The sequence below is a fragment of the Somniosus microcephalus genome, chromosome 2 (genome assembly GCF_052327205.1).
Source record: "Somniosus microcephalus isolate GS21.2 chromosome 2, FLI_Smic_1.0, whole genome shotgun sequence".
NCBI classification, from domain to species: domain Eukaryota; kingdom Metazoa; phylum Chordata; class Chondrichthyes; order Squaliformes; family Somniosidae; genus Somniosus; species Somniosus microcephalus.
In genome coordinates, this window is record NC_140988.1 from 25,407,214 (window position 1) to 25,424,010 (window position 16,797).

Sequence of the window (16,797 nt, forward strand, 5' to 3'; positions counted from 1 at the left end):
TAATCACCAATATTAGCATATCCTAATCGGACACTGACCCCGAGATGTTAGGATTAACTTTGATGGGACACCTTACAGAGCAAATTCTAACACGAGTCACGTGTAATATAGTTTTTGTAAGAGCTGTGACCTGTTAGAGATTAAATATAGCCACTAATGATGTTGATAAACCAAAAAAAAGCAACTGCGGTCATGATTTTTAAGAGCTGGTCTGATTGTCTGATGATTTGAGACGGTGGGGTGGCTATATGGCTTTTAAGTGGTTGCTGTTGTTGATGTTATAAAAGCTGTTGTTGTTGTAAAATTTGCCCACAGACAATAAAGGTCACGCAATAGAGTTTGTAACCCGCTCAGTACAAAAAAAGAATTGGGGGGAACATTGCTTATATCTTGTGTTTTTGCAATATGAAGCTATATTTAGCACGCATCAAGGTGTCCTACATTACTCAAACAAACAATATTAAGGAAGTATTCTTACATCCGGAGTGAAGTGCTGCATTGGATCAAAACAAGTTAACACTCAGCGTACCCGAGATCAAGGAATAAACACTAAGTTATATCTTTAGCATTGTCCAGGAATTTCCTTTTGAGCTGCTCATTTCTTTGGAATGCTGTTTAATTGGTTGGTTGTCATTTTTTTCAGGTAAGAAGAAAGATGGCCTTCAAAAGGAGGAAAACTAAACCCTGACTGACTCCAAATGCTGTCACCATCGACTGCACACCGATAAATCCTTATACTGCTTTTTAGGGTTAGGTAAAGGTGCAACATTACTGACTGAATTGCAAATGATGTATTTTGTACCAATTTCTTCTACTTTTGTAAAATTTTTATGGTAACATTGCTAGGCATGGTATAAAATGATTGTCATGTGCAGAGTCTCCAGGGTTTGAGAATCAAAATGTCTTAGATTTGTGTAGGGGAGGGAGTGAGGATGTGAGCGTTTAAATCTCACAGCAGTTGTATGCAACGTGGAGACAGGGTGTAATATGGTCGCACCATAACAAGGATAATTAACTATAGTAAATTATTTCATGCTACATTAACTAAATTTTAATCTTCCAGCAAAGCTCCTGGTACAATGTTCAACCCTTAAACCATACAATAGACTTGTCGTCTTCAGTGCTGCCCGATAGGCTTTGTATAGATTTCTTTAAAAACTGTACTTTTATATTTTTAAGGAATTTTACTGAACTAACATGGTGGAACTTATGCAACGATTGAGTTCTCCTCCATAATTTTAACGGAAACCACTACTTGTGAATAGATGGGTACTGCATAGCTCTGTTACTGCCAGTAACCTGCTGTAACCAATCCAGCATGGAGGTATTCAACAAGAACTGCTGAAGTTAGGTGAAATATAACTGCTGTATGCATACCAATTCAGCCATCTTTGTTCTGTATTCTTTATGAAGTGTTTTAATAAAAATCTTTGTTCCTCTTCAGAAACATTTCCCTTTATTAATAATAATAATAATAATAATAATCAACTTTATTGTCATTGTTAGTGCACAAGTGCAGTACAACGAAATGTAGGCTTGCGGCTCCCGAGAGTGTACATTTAGATTAAGACATTTAAACATTCAACATTCATTTGGCTTGTAATACATTAACATAAACATAATAAAGTGCATTGGCAGATGTGCAGGCTTTAGAGTTTATTTGTGGAGTTCAGTAGGATGACAGCCCTGGGAAAGAAGCTGTTCCTAAATCTGGTCGTTCGGGTGCGAATGCATCTCTAGCGTCTCCCAGATGGCAGGGGGGTGAACAGATTGTGGCTGGGGTGGGTAGGGCCTTTGATGATGGTCAGTGACCTCCGTAAACAGCGTTTCTGGTATATGTGCTCTATGGTCGGTAGCCGGGTGCCGGTAATGCGTTGGGCAGTTTTGACTACCTGCTGCAGGGCTTTCCGGTCATAGGAGCTACAGCTGCCATACCATACTGTGATACAGTTTGTCAGGATGCTCTCTATTGTACAGCGGTAAAAGTTAGAGATGATCAGGGGTGACAGGTTACATCCCTTCAGCCTCCTTAGGAAATATAGGCGCTGCTGGGCCTTCTTCACCATTTTCTCTCCTGGCAGTGATTCTTGTCGCCTGCAGCAGAGAGAGGTAACACAATGGAAGTCGCTGCTCTTTGTTCGTTTGGCTGTTACCAATTTAATGGCCCAGAAATTCGGTTCGGGGGCTTCCCGTGGGTGTAAGCCCCCGACCTGCACTTAACCTTGCGCGCCGGCCGTTGTGCTGTGGGCCCGCATGGAATTCCGATCCTGGGCCTGCTCCAGCTGCCGGCGCGCAGTGCTTGCATATTCCAGGGGTGCAGTTAGTTCGATGCGTCCCCTGGGATCACGTGGGCCATGGGGAGCCAATCGGACCAGGGAATGCTCCATTTATAAGTTTGACAGGAAGGGCTGTCAAAACTTATAAATACGACGGGCCCCAAAACATCACTAAATCTTCAAATAAATTTTTAAAAACATCACATTTTTTAAATAAACTATAAATTACATGAAATAACTATTTTAAACAATAATTTAAATTTTTGAAAAAAATAATTTTATTTTCTAACAGGGCTAAAAATAAACTTATCTTGCTTTAAAGTATTTAAAAATAATAAACCTGTGGAAAAAATGTTTTAATTTTAATTAATTCACCACTTACCTTATAAAAAGCAGGCCTTGCGACTGCTTTTTAAATGTGTAACTTCTGGAGACTTACCCTCCCAGGAAAACCTGCAAAAAAAACCTAAGTTCGATGCACACACGCTGCCTCTCCTGCGCACGTGTTCGACCTCTTAACTCCTGCTTTCAGTTGAACGGAAGTGCCGATTTCCCACGCATGCACAGTGCATGCAGGAAACCGGCATTTCCATTGGGCTTACGGGTGAGTACCCTGTGCGTACTCACCCGTGGAGACTCAATTTCTGGGCCAATGTGTTTAGCCTAACACTCCACCGCAAGAAAGGGTCTGCCTTTCGTTGAGAAAAAAAGGCGACGGGCCTAGGGCCACATTGCAGGGTATCACCAATGTTAAAAAGATGAAAGCAAAAACATGGGAACATGGGAATGCAGAAGGACCGCAGGAGGACATTGCAGCACATCTAGCTCGTCCCAAGATTTATAAAAGCATGATACACTATTATATCTCTCATACTCAAAGAATCGCCTTCGCTGACAATTATGTATCAAAAGAAATGTACAGGACTTGAAGAGGCCATTGTGGTCCATCTGGCTGGAAAGCCAAGGTGAATTGGAAGGTATCAGCGAGGCCGCATCCAGCTGAGATATTAACAGTTTGAAGATTGCAGGAAAAAGAAAAGATTGAGCGAGGTATAAGGAGTTCCACGGTTTGAGATCCTGGTTAAAAAAAGCAGACTGCAGTGATCTTGGAGACTCAGGGTGGGGTGGGCGGGTGGAGGGGGACCTCTATTGTGTTGTACACACCCAATTTGTCCACGTTTTTGAAGTGCATTTTAACAATGACTATGGTGTGTTCAATAATGATCTGGGACACACAAGCCAGACTAGAAAACTAGCAAAAACCGATCACGGCTTCAAGAAAGCTGACACAGTCCCCAATAACTGACAATTCCAAAACAGGCCTGACTATAAGCCTAGGATATGAGTAAACAAGTAACAAAACTGAATATACAAAAATACAGGAATTCCCGTTGGATGCGCCTTTTCTAAATTATCCATGTCTTAAGAAGGTAGCAGAGTAACATCAGACCTTGTTTTAGACTTTAGCTGACTAACAGGTTTATTAAATAATAATTGAACAAGTAAATAATAGTGACAACACAACATATAGGGGCTGGTTTTCCTGTGACATGCACCTGAGAACACTCAATTCCCAGGCACAAAGCAGAGGAAAAATGAGCAGAGACTCATTACTCCATATCTTGCGCCCACTATGCATTGCCCAGTGATTTCCTGGGGATCTTTGGGGGGGAAGGGTGGAGCTGAGCAGTGTCTGTGCCTCATTTACCTATTGGACCATCAAGAGGCATGAGCCCATTTGGAAGAGCATCCAGTAGAAGGGGTCAGTAGGCCTGGTTCCCAGCCATACTAGGATCGGAGGATCTAAGAGCAAGAAAGAAATGGAGGCCAAAGAAAGTAAGTGAAACCTTTTTTTAACAGGGCTAACAGGATGGCTCTTGGGGCTGGAGTTTGTTGGTGGACAGCAGCCAGAAAGGCCTAATGTCGGGCAGGCATTACTCAGATTGGGTTTCTTTCCCCCGCCAAGGGGAGTGTGATGAAATATTCCATTCATTACTGCCTGTGACTGTGGTCGGTTTCAGTGTCATTTCCCTTCCCCCAGTCCTCATTGTATTGTTTATTGGAATGTGCTGTGTGTAGGGCTCCGCCCATACCTGGCCCCTTTTGTAAGCTAGCTCAGTCTGGCCTCAGTCTCCAGAAGGATGATACCTCTCTCTCTTACGTGTTACTTTCTAAGTTAATAAAAGCCTTGTTTTGTTTCGCTAACATCGAGTCTCGGAATTATTGAGGCACATCAGGGAGCACCTGTGGCTGCGGAGCATTGGGCCAAGTATAATGATCTGAAGCCACAACTATGGGTTGGTTCAAGTCTGATCAATCCAAGTGCATTTTGAGCAACTGATGCCATGGCAGAGGAACAAAGGAAAATCTGAGCCATTTTTTTACAGTAGTTGTTAATCTTTACTAGCTCCTTATATAGTAGAAAATAATAAATATTCTGATGAAACTTTTACACTAAATCTATGCTGTAGTTACTTTTTTATGTCGTGGTTCTTTAATCCATTTCTCACCAACTATGGAATTTGGCTTATCTAATTCTCTTCAGTGGTTGCAGTCAGACAGCCTCTCTTCAAAGACTTCAGATCAAAATATAGGCTAATAAATACCTTCAAAACAGTAACCAGAGCTTCATAAACTTAAGAACATAAGAAGTAAGAGCAGGAGTAGGCCATAAGGCCCCTTGAGCCTACTCCGCCATTTCAATAAGATCATGGCTGATCATCAACCTCAATTCCACTTTTCCGCCCAATCTCCATATCCCTTGATTCCCCTAGAATCCAAAATTGATGTTACATTAAAAAACCACTAATCAGACACATATCTGAATAAATCACACAACATGTTTGTATTTGAATTGAGTGGCTTCTTTCATCCCACACGCAAACTGACCGACGACCAACCAAACATTTATCGCAACAATGGAGTGAGTTAAGCTGGAACCTTCTTTTGCTTTTTAAACCCTTGTGTACCATGAAAGAATTAAAGAATCCAAGAACAAGCTGAATATTGGCCAACAATGCTTCGTTTTAGTCAAATAGCCTACTGAGCAAGCCTCACTTGCTTGAGCATTATTGTGCCTGTTTTCTTTCTGAGCAAGGCTAATAATGTGCATGGAACCCTCTGCAAATTCGTAAAATGGTATCTGAGTTCATTTGAATATTAATATGTGGCCCACGCATGGCGTTTCCATGGTCTCATTTAACTTCCCCCAAATCAAGCGACCAACAAATCCTGCACACATGTACGTGAGACACCATCAGCAGCACGAGGCCGAATAAAACCGGGCCTCATATGTACCTTTAGACTTCTCTTGTCCTTCCTAACTTGCACACATCAAAAATTATTCAGAGAATCCAAGTATATTTCATCTATGTAAGTCTGATCCAATAACACAAACAATCAAGTGTGGGCCCAGAACGGAGAGAAGCAAAGCTGGAAGTGCAAGTTAGAAAAGTAGTCAGCAAAACTAGTAGGGAGCAGAAACAAAGGCCAACAGTAAAGAGGGTCAAAGTGCAGAAAAATATTAAACAGGCAAAGTTGAAGGCACTTTAAGTGCATGTAGCATTCGCAACAAGGTGGATGGCACAAATAGAAATAAATGGATATGATGTAATTGCCATTACAGAGACATGGTTGCAGCGTAACCAACGCTGGGAACTGAATGTTCCAGGGTACTCAACATTTAGGAAGGACAGACAAAAAGGAAAAGGAGGTGGCGCAGTGCTGTTAATAAGGGATGAGATCGGTATGGTAGAGATAAAAGATCTTGGCTCGGCAGATCGTGATGTAGAACTGGAATCAGTTTGGGTGGAGCTAAGAAACAGCAAAGGGCAGAAAACGTTGGTGAGAGTTGTGTATAGGCCACCAAACAGTAGTGGTAATGTAGGGCACAGTATCAATCAAGAAATTAGAATTGCATGTAGCAAGGGCAATACAGTAATCATGGAGGACTTTAATCTACATATTGACTGGGCAAATCAAATTACCACTAATGGTGTGGAGGATGAATTCTTGGAATGCATGTGAGATGGTTTCCTGGATCAGTATGTGGAGGAACCAACCAGGGAACAGGCTATTCTGGATCTGGTATTGTGTAATGAGAAAGGGCTAATCAATAATCTTGTGGTAAAGTAGGGACAAGTGACCATAATATGATTGAATTTTACATTAAGTTTGAGAGTGATGTAGTCCAATCTGAAACTAAGGTCTTCAATCTAAACAGAGGAAACTACAAGGGTATGAGGGACAAGTTGGCCATGGTAGATTGGGAGACTACACTAAAAGGTATGAAGGTGGACATACAATGGCTAACATTCAGGGAAATAATGGATAATTTGCAACAAATATATTCCTCTAGGGCATAAAAACCCAAAAGGAAAAGTGATCCAACCATGGCTAACAAAATAAATTAAAGTTAGTATTAAGTCAAAGGAGGAAGCTTATAAAGTTGCCAGAAAAAGCGGTCAGCCTGAGGATTGGGACCTTTTTAGAAATCAGCAAGGGGGGGCCAAAAAATTGATAAAGAAAGGGAAATGGAATATGAGCACAAACTAGCGAAAAATATAAAAACGGATTGTAAAAGCTTCTATAGGTATGTGAAAAGGTAAGGACTGGCAAAGGTAAATGTAGGTCCTTTACAGTCAGAGACAGGAGAATTTACAATGGGGAATGAGGAAATGGCAGAGAAATTAAATAAATACTTTGGCCCCGATTTTCGGCTTGTGTGGGAAATGGTCGGGTTTCCCCAAATGTGGGGTTTCTGACACACATAAAAAAGTGTCAGCCAGCTCCACGCAATTTTCCCTCAAGTGGCCAATTAAATCCCAGCATGTGGGAAGCCTTGCTAATTGTCCAATTCGAGTCAGAAATCCCCACAGTATGATGTCATCATTCGTGGTGCTTTCAAGGTCCATAGCAAGCACTGCATCCTCTGAAGGCTTCCAAACGAACCATACAGGATGGCAGAGGAGCCTGCAGCAGCTGTGGCCAGTGCCAGACCCCGAGCTGCCTTCACATTCGACGAGGCTTCACTGCAGGCATTATTGGATGGGGTTAGGGCCCACAGGGAGGTCCTCTTCCCTAGGTCAGGGAGGAAGAGGCCTCCCACTGAGACCAGTGCTGCATGGATGCAGCTGTCAGCAGATGCCAACTCGCTGGGAATCACCAGAAGAACCTTGCCATTACATCTCTAACTCCTTCCTTTACTCCCCCGCAGTACCATCCAGAGCCCCCGTCCTCACTGTGGAGGAGGAAGAGGCGGTGCAGCCAGACTCCTCAGAGGAAGCTCCAACCTCTGAGGGCGCAGCGTCAGCAGAAGTAAGCGCACCCAGCACCAGCGCAGACACTCACACCTCGGGGGGACCTTCGGGACATAGAGTAGTGTGGTCACCTGGTGTTTCACAGCTCACAAGTGAGCCTCAGCAGATTCTGGAGACAGGGACAGCAGTGGAGAGTCCTCGACGGAGGGTGCAGGACACTGCCAGCTCAGCTCAGCTGCGCTGCATGTCGACCCTCTGCCTCTGGGTCCATCCGCAAGAGAAGAGGTGATGGATCTCCATGCACAGATGCAGGAGTCTCTGGCAGGTTTTGTCTCCAGGGTCACTGCGAGTGTGGAGCGAATGGAGGAGTCCATAGCGACCATGAGCAGAGCCTTTGTGGGGTCATTGGCGCATGAACGCATCACCATGGAAAGGTTGGCAACCTCCATGGAGGAGATAACTCGCCAGGGTACGGAAAACATGGTGAGTGCACATAAGGGAATGACATCTCTTGAGGAGCATTGGCCATCTGTTGAACAGAGAAACCAGATCCTCATGGAAGTCCTTCTGAGTAGGACTGCCAGTGCAGATACGGGTCCCCATGGCCCCCTAAAGCGCAGCAAGGTGCTCTCAAGCCACTTCCAAGTGCTGGCCCCTTCTGGTCTGTGCAGCTTCAGGTGAGTGAGCAGCAGCCTGGTGCTCCTGGTGCTCATCATGCTGTTCCTGATTCTGCTGCTGCCGCCTCTGCTGCTGGAGATCCTCTAATGGCAAGAAGGGAAGGAAAAAAAGGCGTCCCATGCTTCTCGTAGATGCCTCCGCTGAGGAAGCGCTGAGTGAGGGTGGCGAGAGGGGCTTCTCAGGAGATCGCATTGGAGAAGTGTGTGAGGCTCCAACCTTCCATAGCTGTGCCTAAGCCTTGAAGAAGTAGCCCCAAACCTGCAACAACAAAGTCCTTCAACATACAAGTGCTGTCCCTTTAAATCGCAGCTTCTCCGATTGACCTGCAGCTGACAGCAAGCAAGCAGGCAAGCTTCACACCAGGTCTCAGCAGCGGGGTTCCCCGCAGGCAGGTTTCACGTGGGGAAAGCCCCAAAGTCGCAACGGCCCCGGAAAATCGACTTCAACAAGCTGATTATTGGTAATTAGTGTGCCGACGACCAGTCCCGCCAGCGGCGGCTGGGACTGAAGCGGGGTGCGGGGAAACGGCGATCCGAAAGTTGGACGGGGCGGGGAATCAGGCGGGGGGGATCCCGACCCGCTTTTTCAGCGATTTTCAGCCCCCGGCCGCCTGAAAAGCCGCCCGACGGCGGCCAGAAAATTGACCCCTTTGTTTCTGTCTTCACAGAGGAAGACACAAAAAACCTCCCAGAAATACAAGAAAACCAAGGGTGTGGCGAGAATGAGGAACTTAAAGAGATTATTATTAGTAAAAAAACAATACTAGCAAAATTAATGGGACTAAAAGTCGATAAATCCCAAGGACCGAATGACCTACATCCTAGGGTTTTGAAAGTGGTGGCCATTGGAATAGTGGATGCATTGGTTGTCATCTTCCAAAATTCTATAGATTCTGGAACGGTTCCTGCAGTTTGGAGGATAGCAAATGTAACCCTGCTATTTAAGAAAGGGGGGAGAGAGAAAATGGGGAACTACAGACCTGTTAGCCTCACATCAGTAATTGGGAAAATGCTGGAATCTATTATAAAGGATACAATAACTGGGCACTTAGAAACTAATAGTAAGATTGGGCAGAGTCAACATGGATTTATGAAAGGGAAATCCTGTTTTAACAAACCTATTGGAGTTCTTTGAGGATGTAACTAGTGGAGTAGACAAAGGGGAACCGGTGGATGTGGTGTACCTGGATTTTCAGAAGGCCTTCGATAAGTTCCCACACAAGAGGTTGGTGAACAAAATTAGGGCACATGGAATTGGGGGGTAATATACTAGCATGGATTGAGAATTAGTTAACAGACAGAAAACGGATAGAGGGATAAACGTGTCTTTTTCAGGATGGCAGGCTGTGACTAGTGGGGTACCGCAAGGATCGGTGCTTGGGCCCCAGCTATTCACAATCTATATCAATGATTTGGATGAGGGGACTAAATGTAACATTTCCAAATTTGCTGATGATACAAAGCTAGGTGGCAGTGTCAGTTGTTAAGAGGATGTGAAGAGGCTTCAAGGGGATCTTGACAGGCTCAGTGAGTGGGCAAGAACATGGCAGATGGAATATAATGTGGATAAATGTAAAGTTATCCACTTTGGTAGAAAAAACAGAAAGGCAGAGTATTTCCTAAATGGTGAAAGATTGGGGAATGCAGATGCTCAAAGGGACCTGGGTGTCCTTGTACATGAGTCACTGAAAGTGAATGTGCAGGTGCAGCAAGCCATTAGGAAAGCAAATGGTGTGCTGGCCTTCATTACAAGTGGATTTGAGTACAGGAGTAAAGAAGTCTTACTCCAATTATATAGGGCCTTGGTGAGACCACACCTGGAGTACTGTGTACAATTTTGGTCTCCTTACCTAAGGAAGGATATACTTGCTATAGAGGGAGTGCAACGAAGGTTCACGAGATTAATTCCTGGAATGGCGGGACTGTCGTTGAGAAGAGATTGTGTAAACTAGGCCTGTATTCTCTTGAATTCAGAAGAATGAGAGGGGATCTCATTGAAGCATACAAAATTCTTACAGGGCTTGATAGGGTGGTTGCTGGGAGAATGATTCCCTTGGCTGGGGAGTCTAGAACCAGGGGCCACAGCCTCAGAATAAAGGGTAGGCCATTCAGGACTGAGATGAGAAGAAATTTCTTCACACAGAGGGTGGTGTTATGTTCATAAATAACTAGACGTTTATCATTATGAACAGCTAGCTTTTGCTAGTCATTTATTCAGCCATATGGACTAGTATACAGCATCCATCTTGACTACTGCCTTGTGGGTAGCCTAGTGCCTCGTGGGTAGCCCCACTTTTATATACATACAGCTCCACCTAGTGTACCATTCTAGAATGACATGTTACTGATCATTACATCTCCCTTCTTTGAGGTTAAACAAAATCAATATCAATCAATATCAATCAACTTTCAAGAAACACGATAAAGATGATATCAGTAACACTTTTGTTAGTGCTCTATAAACATAAACATTTTCACAACAGTCAACACATTTTCAAAGCTTTACTGTATACTCAAAAATTAAGTCTATCAGGCTTTTTTACTTCACGTGTGGATCTTCTCAGCACAGATAAGTCTGATGTGTTTTCATGAGAGCCTGTATGTGTGTTTGTGTTAGATTGTTCTGGTGGTGAGTGACAAGATTCAGTTGCGGCATTGTCATCGATTTGCTCTTGGATAGTTTCTTGTGTTTTCAGGAGGGAACGGCGGTTCCTCCTGAGAATCTGTCCTTCCTCAGTTCTAACAGTGTATGACCTTGGTCCTACTTCCTCAAGAACTGTAGCTTTCCTGTTCCATGCATTTGGATCCTCAATCCTGACAACATCATCCCTTGTCAATGGTTTCAGAGTTTTGGATGACTTGTCATAGTGTGATTTCTGTTTCAGCTTTAACAGTTGAAGTCTCTGTCTTAGTTCCTTACTCTGCTTTTCTTTTGCACAGCAGGGTAGCACGGTACGCAACTTGCGACCCATTAGGAGTTCAGCAGGTGAAGAACCAGAGTCTAAAGGTGAGGCTCGGTAGCTCAGCAGGGCGAGATAAGGATCAGACTTGCTTTCTGTTGCTTTCTTCAGTAGCTGTTTGAGAACTTGAACACCTTTCTCTGCCTTACCATTCGACTGAGCATACAAAGGACTGGATCTGATGTGCTGAAAGTCATACTGTGCTGCAAACTATTGCCACTCCTTACAGTTGAAGCACAGACCATTGTCGCTAACGGCAATCCTGGGAATTCCATGTCTGGCGAAGATGGATTTAACATGCATTATGACACTGCTTGCTGATGTGCTTGAGATCAGCGCCATCTCAGGATAGTTAGAATAGTAGTCAATCACTATTAGATAGTCTTTACCATTCAAATGAAAGAGGTCCATACCAACTGTGATAATAATGATAACTTCCGGGAAGTTATGTGTCACTTCCTGTGAACTGTGAACTGTGAAACTATGAACTGTGAACTTTGTACATACATCACTTCCTGTCATACATCACTTCCTGTTGGACTGGTATAAATACTGAACTGCTCAGTATTGTAAGGGGCTTCTACCAGAGGCATGGTGAAGACCTCTCCTGTATATAGTGTGATTATAAGTTGCTTAAAGCTTACTTTAAAGTTACTTAATGTGTGAGACTCCTTTTTTCTTACATCAATTTAAGCAACTTAGTATTTACACTCACAAATACTAGACCTTCGGACAAACTCGGAGTTAAGGATCCAGGGAACCACCCATCATGGAAAACCTCCTTAAACCTACTCGTCTGGACTTGGACCCAAACACACCAGCAGCTGGCAGGGTATGGAAGCATTGGTACCGTACTTTTGAGAATTTCCTTGATGAATGTAAAGCGACTGCTCCTACTAAACTGAGGATGCTTATCAACTATGTGACCCCAACAGTGTTTGAATATGTTGATGAATGGGATAATTACGATGAGGTGATTCGGGCACTTAAAAAACTGTATGCCAAGACTCCAAATGAGGTCTATGCTAGACATCTACTGGCCACAGCCCGACAAGGGCCAGGGGAATTGATTAACGAATTCCTTCAAGAACTTCGCAGGCTCAGCATAGATTGTAACTTTCAGGCAGCCTCAGCTGAGCTGTACCACGAAGAAATGATTCGTGATGCTTTCATCTGCGGGATTGCCTCTCCATTTATACGCCAGCGTCTACTAGAAAGTAAAACACTTGAGCTACAAAAAGCTTTTGACCTAGCTTGTTCTCTGGATTTGGCAAAGAGAAATGCAGACCTCTATCAGCTGCCCAGACCTCGATCTGCTGCTGTAACTGCAACCAGACAATTCAAGTGGTCTCAGGTGAACCCTATCATGGAGGAATCTAATCCTGATAATTCTGATGAAGAAGAGGAGGATGACCCCACTTTAGCAGCCTCTTGGCAATTTAGGAAGGAATGCTTCTTTTGTGGAGATGCTTTTCACCCTAGGAAATTCTGCCCTGCTCGCAATGCGATCTGCAGTCATTGCAATAAAAAAGGACACTTTGCTAAAGTTTGCCAATCAAGGGCCTCTACGAGGGCCTATCCAGCTAAGGCCTACCGAACTGCCCCAATTAGGGCCTATCAAGATGCTCCAGCTAGGACCTATCAAGCTTCCTCTCGAGCTCTCTCCCGAAGAAGCACACCGAGAGTTTCAGCCACTCTCTGTGCAACGACACCAATTACAGCTGCTTGCCCACAAAACCTGTTTCATGCAGCTACAAAAGTTTCAATTAAAGGGCATACCTTAGATGCCTTAATTGACTCAGGAAGTACTGATAGTTTCATTAAAGAACAGATTGTTGTGAAATTGAAACTACATGTCTTCCCATCGGACCAGGCAATTGCGATGGCTCAGTCATCACTTAATACCAGAACCTCTGGCTTTTGTGTTGTTGATATGACACTTAATGGATGCCTGTATCCCTCCACCCGACTTTCGGTGCTCAAGGACTTATGTAGTGATCTCCTCTTAGGGCTGGATTTCCAAAAACAGCATAAGAAACTCACCATTGAGTTCGGCGGATCCAAACCTGGACTTACTATTTCTAATATACCGTCTAAATTACCGTTTTGTGCATTGTCAGCAGCTTCACTTGATGAACCCTCATTATTTGCCAGTATTCCGCCTCGATGCAAACCAATAATAACGAAATCGCGGTGCTTTAATCAGGAAGACCAATCTTTTATTGAGGCTGAAATCTCTCGACTTCTAGCAGTGGATATCATTGAACCATGTTCGTCGCCCTGGCGGGCTCAAGTCGTCATTGTCAAGAACCCTCTAAAACCTCACAAACAACGACTATGCATTGATTATTCGCAAACCATCAATCAATATACTGACTTGGACGCCTACCCATTGCCACGCATTGATGATATGGTTAATAAACTGGCCGAATACAAAGTGTTCTCAACTTACGATTTAAAAAGTGCCTATCATCAGGTACCCTTGAAGGTCTCAGATAAGCAGTACATGGCCTTTGAGGCTAATGGACGGCTGTACCAATTTCGTCGCCTCCCATTCGGGGTTACTAATGGAGTGGCTGTCTTCCAATGGGCAATGGATGGCGTGGTTAAACAGGAAAACCTAAGGGACACTTTTCCCTATCTTGATAACATTACCATTGCAGGTCACGATCAACAGGAACACGACGCCAACCTCCAAAAATTTCAGGATGCCCTCCATCGCCGTAATTTAACCCTGAATGAATCCAAATCTGTTGAGTCGTAAACGACCATCAACATCCTTGGCTACTGCGTAGGCAATGGTATCATTAAGCCAGACCCAGAAAGACTTCGCCCGCTCCAAGAGCTCCCGTCACCTAAGAATCCGGCTTCTTTATGTCGGGCTCTCGGTCTGTTTGCATACTACGCTAAATGGATTCCTAATTTTTCAGACAAAATCCAACCCTTGCTGCATGCGACATCATTTCCATTGGGAACAGCGGCTGTTGCAGCCTTTAACCTTCTCAAACAACAGTTGGAGAAAGCGGCTCTTCACTCCATCGATGAGAATCTCCCTTTCATAGTTGAATGTGATGCCTCGGAGGTGGCGATCTCGGCTACTCTAAATCAGGAAGGTCGTCCTGTAGCATTTATGTCCAGGACCTTACAAGGTGCCGAGCTACATTATCCTCCGGTTGAGAAGGAAGCCACAGCCATCATAGAGGCAGTACGGAAGTGGAACCATTTTCTAGCTCGCCAGCACTTTACATTAATCACGGACCAGCGATCAGTCGCCTTCATGCTCGATAATCAAAAACGAACCAAAATTAAGAATAATAAAATACAACTTTGGAGGATGGAACTGGCCTCTTTTGGTTATACCATTCACTATCGACCTGGCAAGGAGAATGTGGCCCCGGACACCCTCACACGGGCATTCTGCTCCGCTATGTCGTCCTCTACTCTCATAGATGTCCATAATGGATTGTGTCATCCTGGTGTTACGCGCATGCTACATTTCGTACGATCACGGAATCTCCCTTTTTCTACTGGAGATGTAAAGAAAATATGCTCAGAATGCCAGCTTTGTGCGGAATTAAAACCTCAGTTCTTCCGCCCCTCAGATGGTATGCTCATACACGCAACCCAACCGATGCAACGACTTAGCATCGATTTTAAGGGCCCAGTGCCCTCTTCCACTCGGAACACATATTTGCTCACCATGATTGATGAATATTCACGTTTTCCGTTTGCCTTCCCCTGCTCCAATATGCTGGCATCCACAGTAATCTGCTGCCTTGAGCAGGTATTTTCTCTCTGTGGCATGCCGGCTTATATTCACTCAGATCGGGGTCCATCCTTTATGTCAAAGGAACTCAAGGACTACCTCTCAGAACGGGGAGTTGCTACAAGCAAAACAACACCATACCATCCCATCGGAAATGGGCAGGTAGAGAGGTATAACGATATCATCTGGAATTCCGTACGTCTTGCTTTAAGATCTCGGGGCCTACCAGACCAGCAATGGGAAGCAGTGCTTCCGGATGCATTGCACTCTATACGGTCCCTTCTTTCTACAGCCACAAATACTACACCTCATGAGCGGTTCTTTGGATTCCAGCGTCGCTCATCTCATGGGACATCACTCCCGTCATGGCTGACTACTCCTGGACCTGTTCTACTCCGAAGATACGTTCGGACGTCTAAAAATGACCCTCTCGTGGACGAGGTCGAACTAACCGATGCCAACCCCACCTATGCAAACATACGATATCCCGACGGCCGAGAATCTATCGTATCATTACGGGATCTGGCTCCCTGCCCACCAGGACCTAGTGGGACATCGGGTGATGGTATTTCACCAGGAAACTCTTGGAACCTATTGGGTACCCTTCTCCAGGATCCTGATCGGACACCAACTAGCTTGGTGCCGGTAGAACAACGTACTCAAAGTTGCGATCCTCCCAGTACCGCGCACGAAAGTACTGATCCGCCACAGACCAGCTCTGCACCTCCCTCTGAACAGAGGCAGACCGACTTTGAACCTATTGGGGCTCGTACGCGAAGCCATGACCTCCCCGACCCTTCACAGGGTAATCCAGGCCACACAGACTCTGACCAATGGCCAACCGCATGTAAGCGGACCAGCGACCCTCTACGACGGGAACCCAAACGGGTGCGACTCTTCCTCGTTCGGCGGCTGCGGAACAAAAGGAAGATCACAGACTTCTAATCCTGCAGGAGGGAAGAATGTGATAATAATGATAACTTCCGGGAAGTTATGTGTCACTTCCTGTGAACTGTGAACTGTGAAACTATGAACTGTGAACTTTGTACATACATCACTGCCTGTCATACATCACTTCCTGTTGGACTGGTATAAATACTGAACTGCTCAGTATTGTAAGGGGCTTCTACCAGAGGCATGGTGAAGACCTCTCCTGTATATAGTGTGATTATAAGTTGCTTAAAGCTTACTTTAAAGTTACTTAATGTGTGAGACTCCTTTTTCTTACATCACCAACCTTTTGCCATGGTGCTGTTGGTAAGTCAGCTACTATCATTGGTTCCTTTGCTTGTTTGTTTTGGTGTTTCTGACATGTCTCACATATGCCTATCATGTTCTCAATGTCCTTATTTATGCAAGGCCAATAAACAGTGTCTCTTGCTCTCCTTTTGCATTTTTCAATTCCGAGGTGTCCCTCATGAATCCTTTTGAGCATGTCTTGACGTAGAGCCTGTGGAATGACTATTCTATTCTGTTTTAGTAATAATCCACTTGCGACACTCAACTCTGACCTGATGTGATAGTACTTTGGACAGGAACCTTTTGGCCAACCATGATGAATGTTCTCTATTTGAGAAGTTTGTAACACTGTATCTTTTGCTGTTTCTTCTGCTATTTGCTTTGATTTTGTGTCTGACACGGGCAGCGCAGCAGTGACCATACTCACATGAACATCCACGTCTTCCTCAGTAGAGCTCACATGACTCATTGTGGGTGCTCGGGATAGTGCATCTGCTAACACTATGTGTTTGCCTGGTGTGTAGATCAGTTCAAAGTCATATCTTTGCAGCTTCATCATGAGTCATTGAATCCTTGGAGACATCTCATTCAGATTTTTTTTTATGATGGCAACCAGTGGGC

At 44.4% G+C, this 16,797-nt stretch overlaps 1 protein-coding gene across 1 annotated transcript in view; it reads left to right on the forward strand.

The window, feature by feature from the left end:
* LOC147122608 (insulin-like growth factor-binding protein-like 1) overlaps positions 1-1,447 on the forward strand; it is a 69,312-nt gene extending 67,865 nt beyond the window's left edge. Inside the window, exon 5 of the mRNA XM_086007607.1 lies at positions 644-1,447. Coding sequence (XP_085863733.1) covers positions 644-681 — 38 coding nt within the window. The 3' untranslated portion in view covers positions 682-1,447. The remainder of the gene's footprint in view (positions 1-643) is intronic.
* The last annotated feature ends 15,350 nt before the right edge of the window (positions 1,448-16,797 follow it).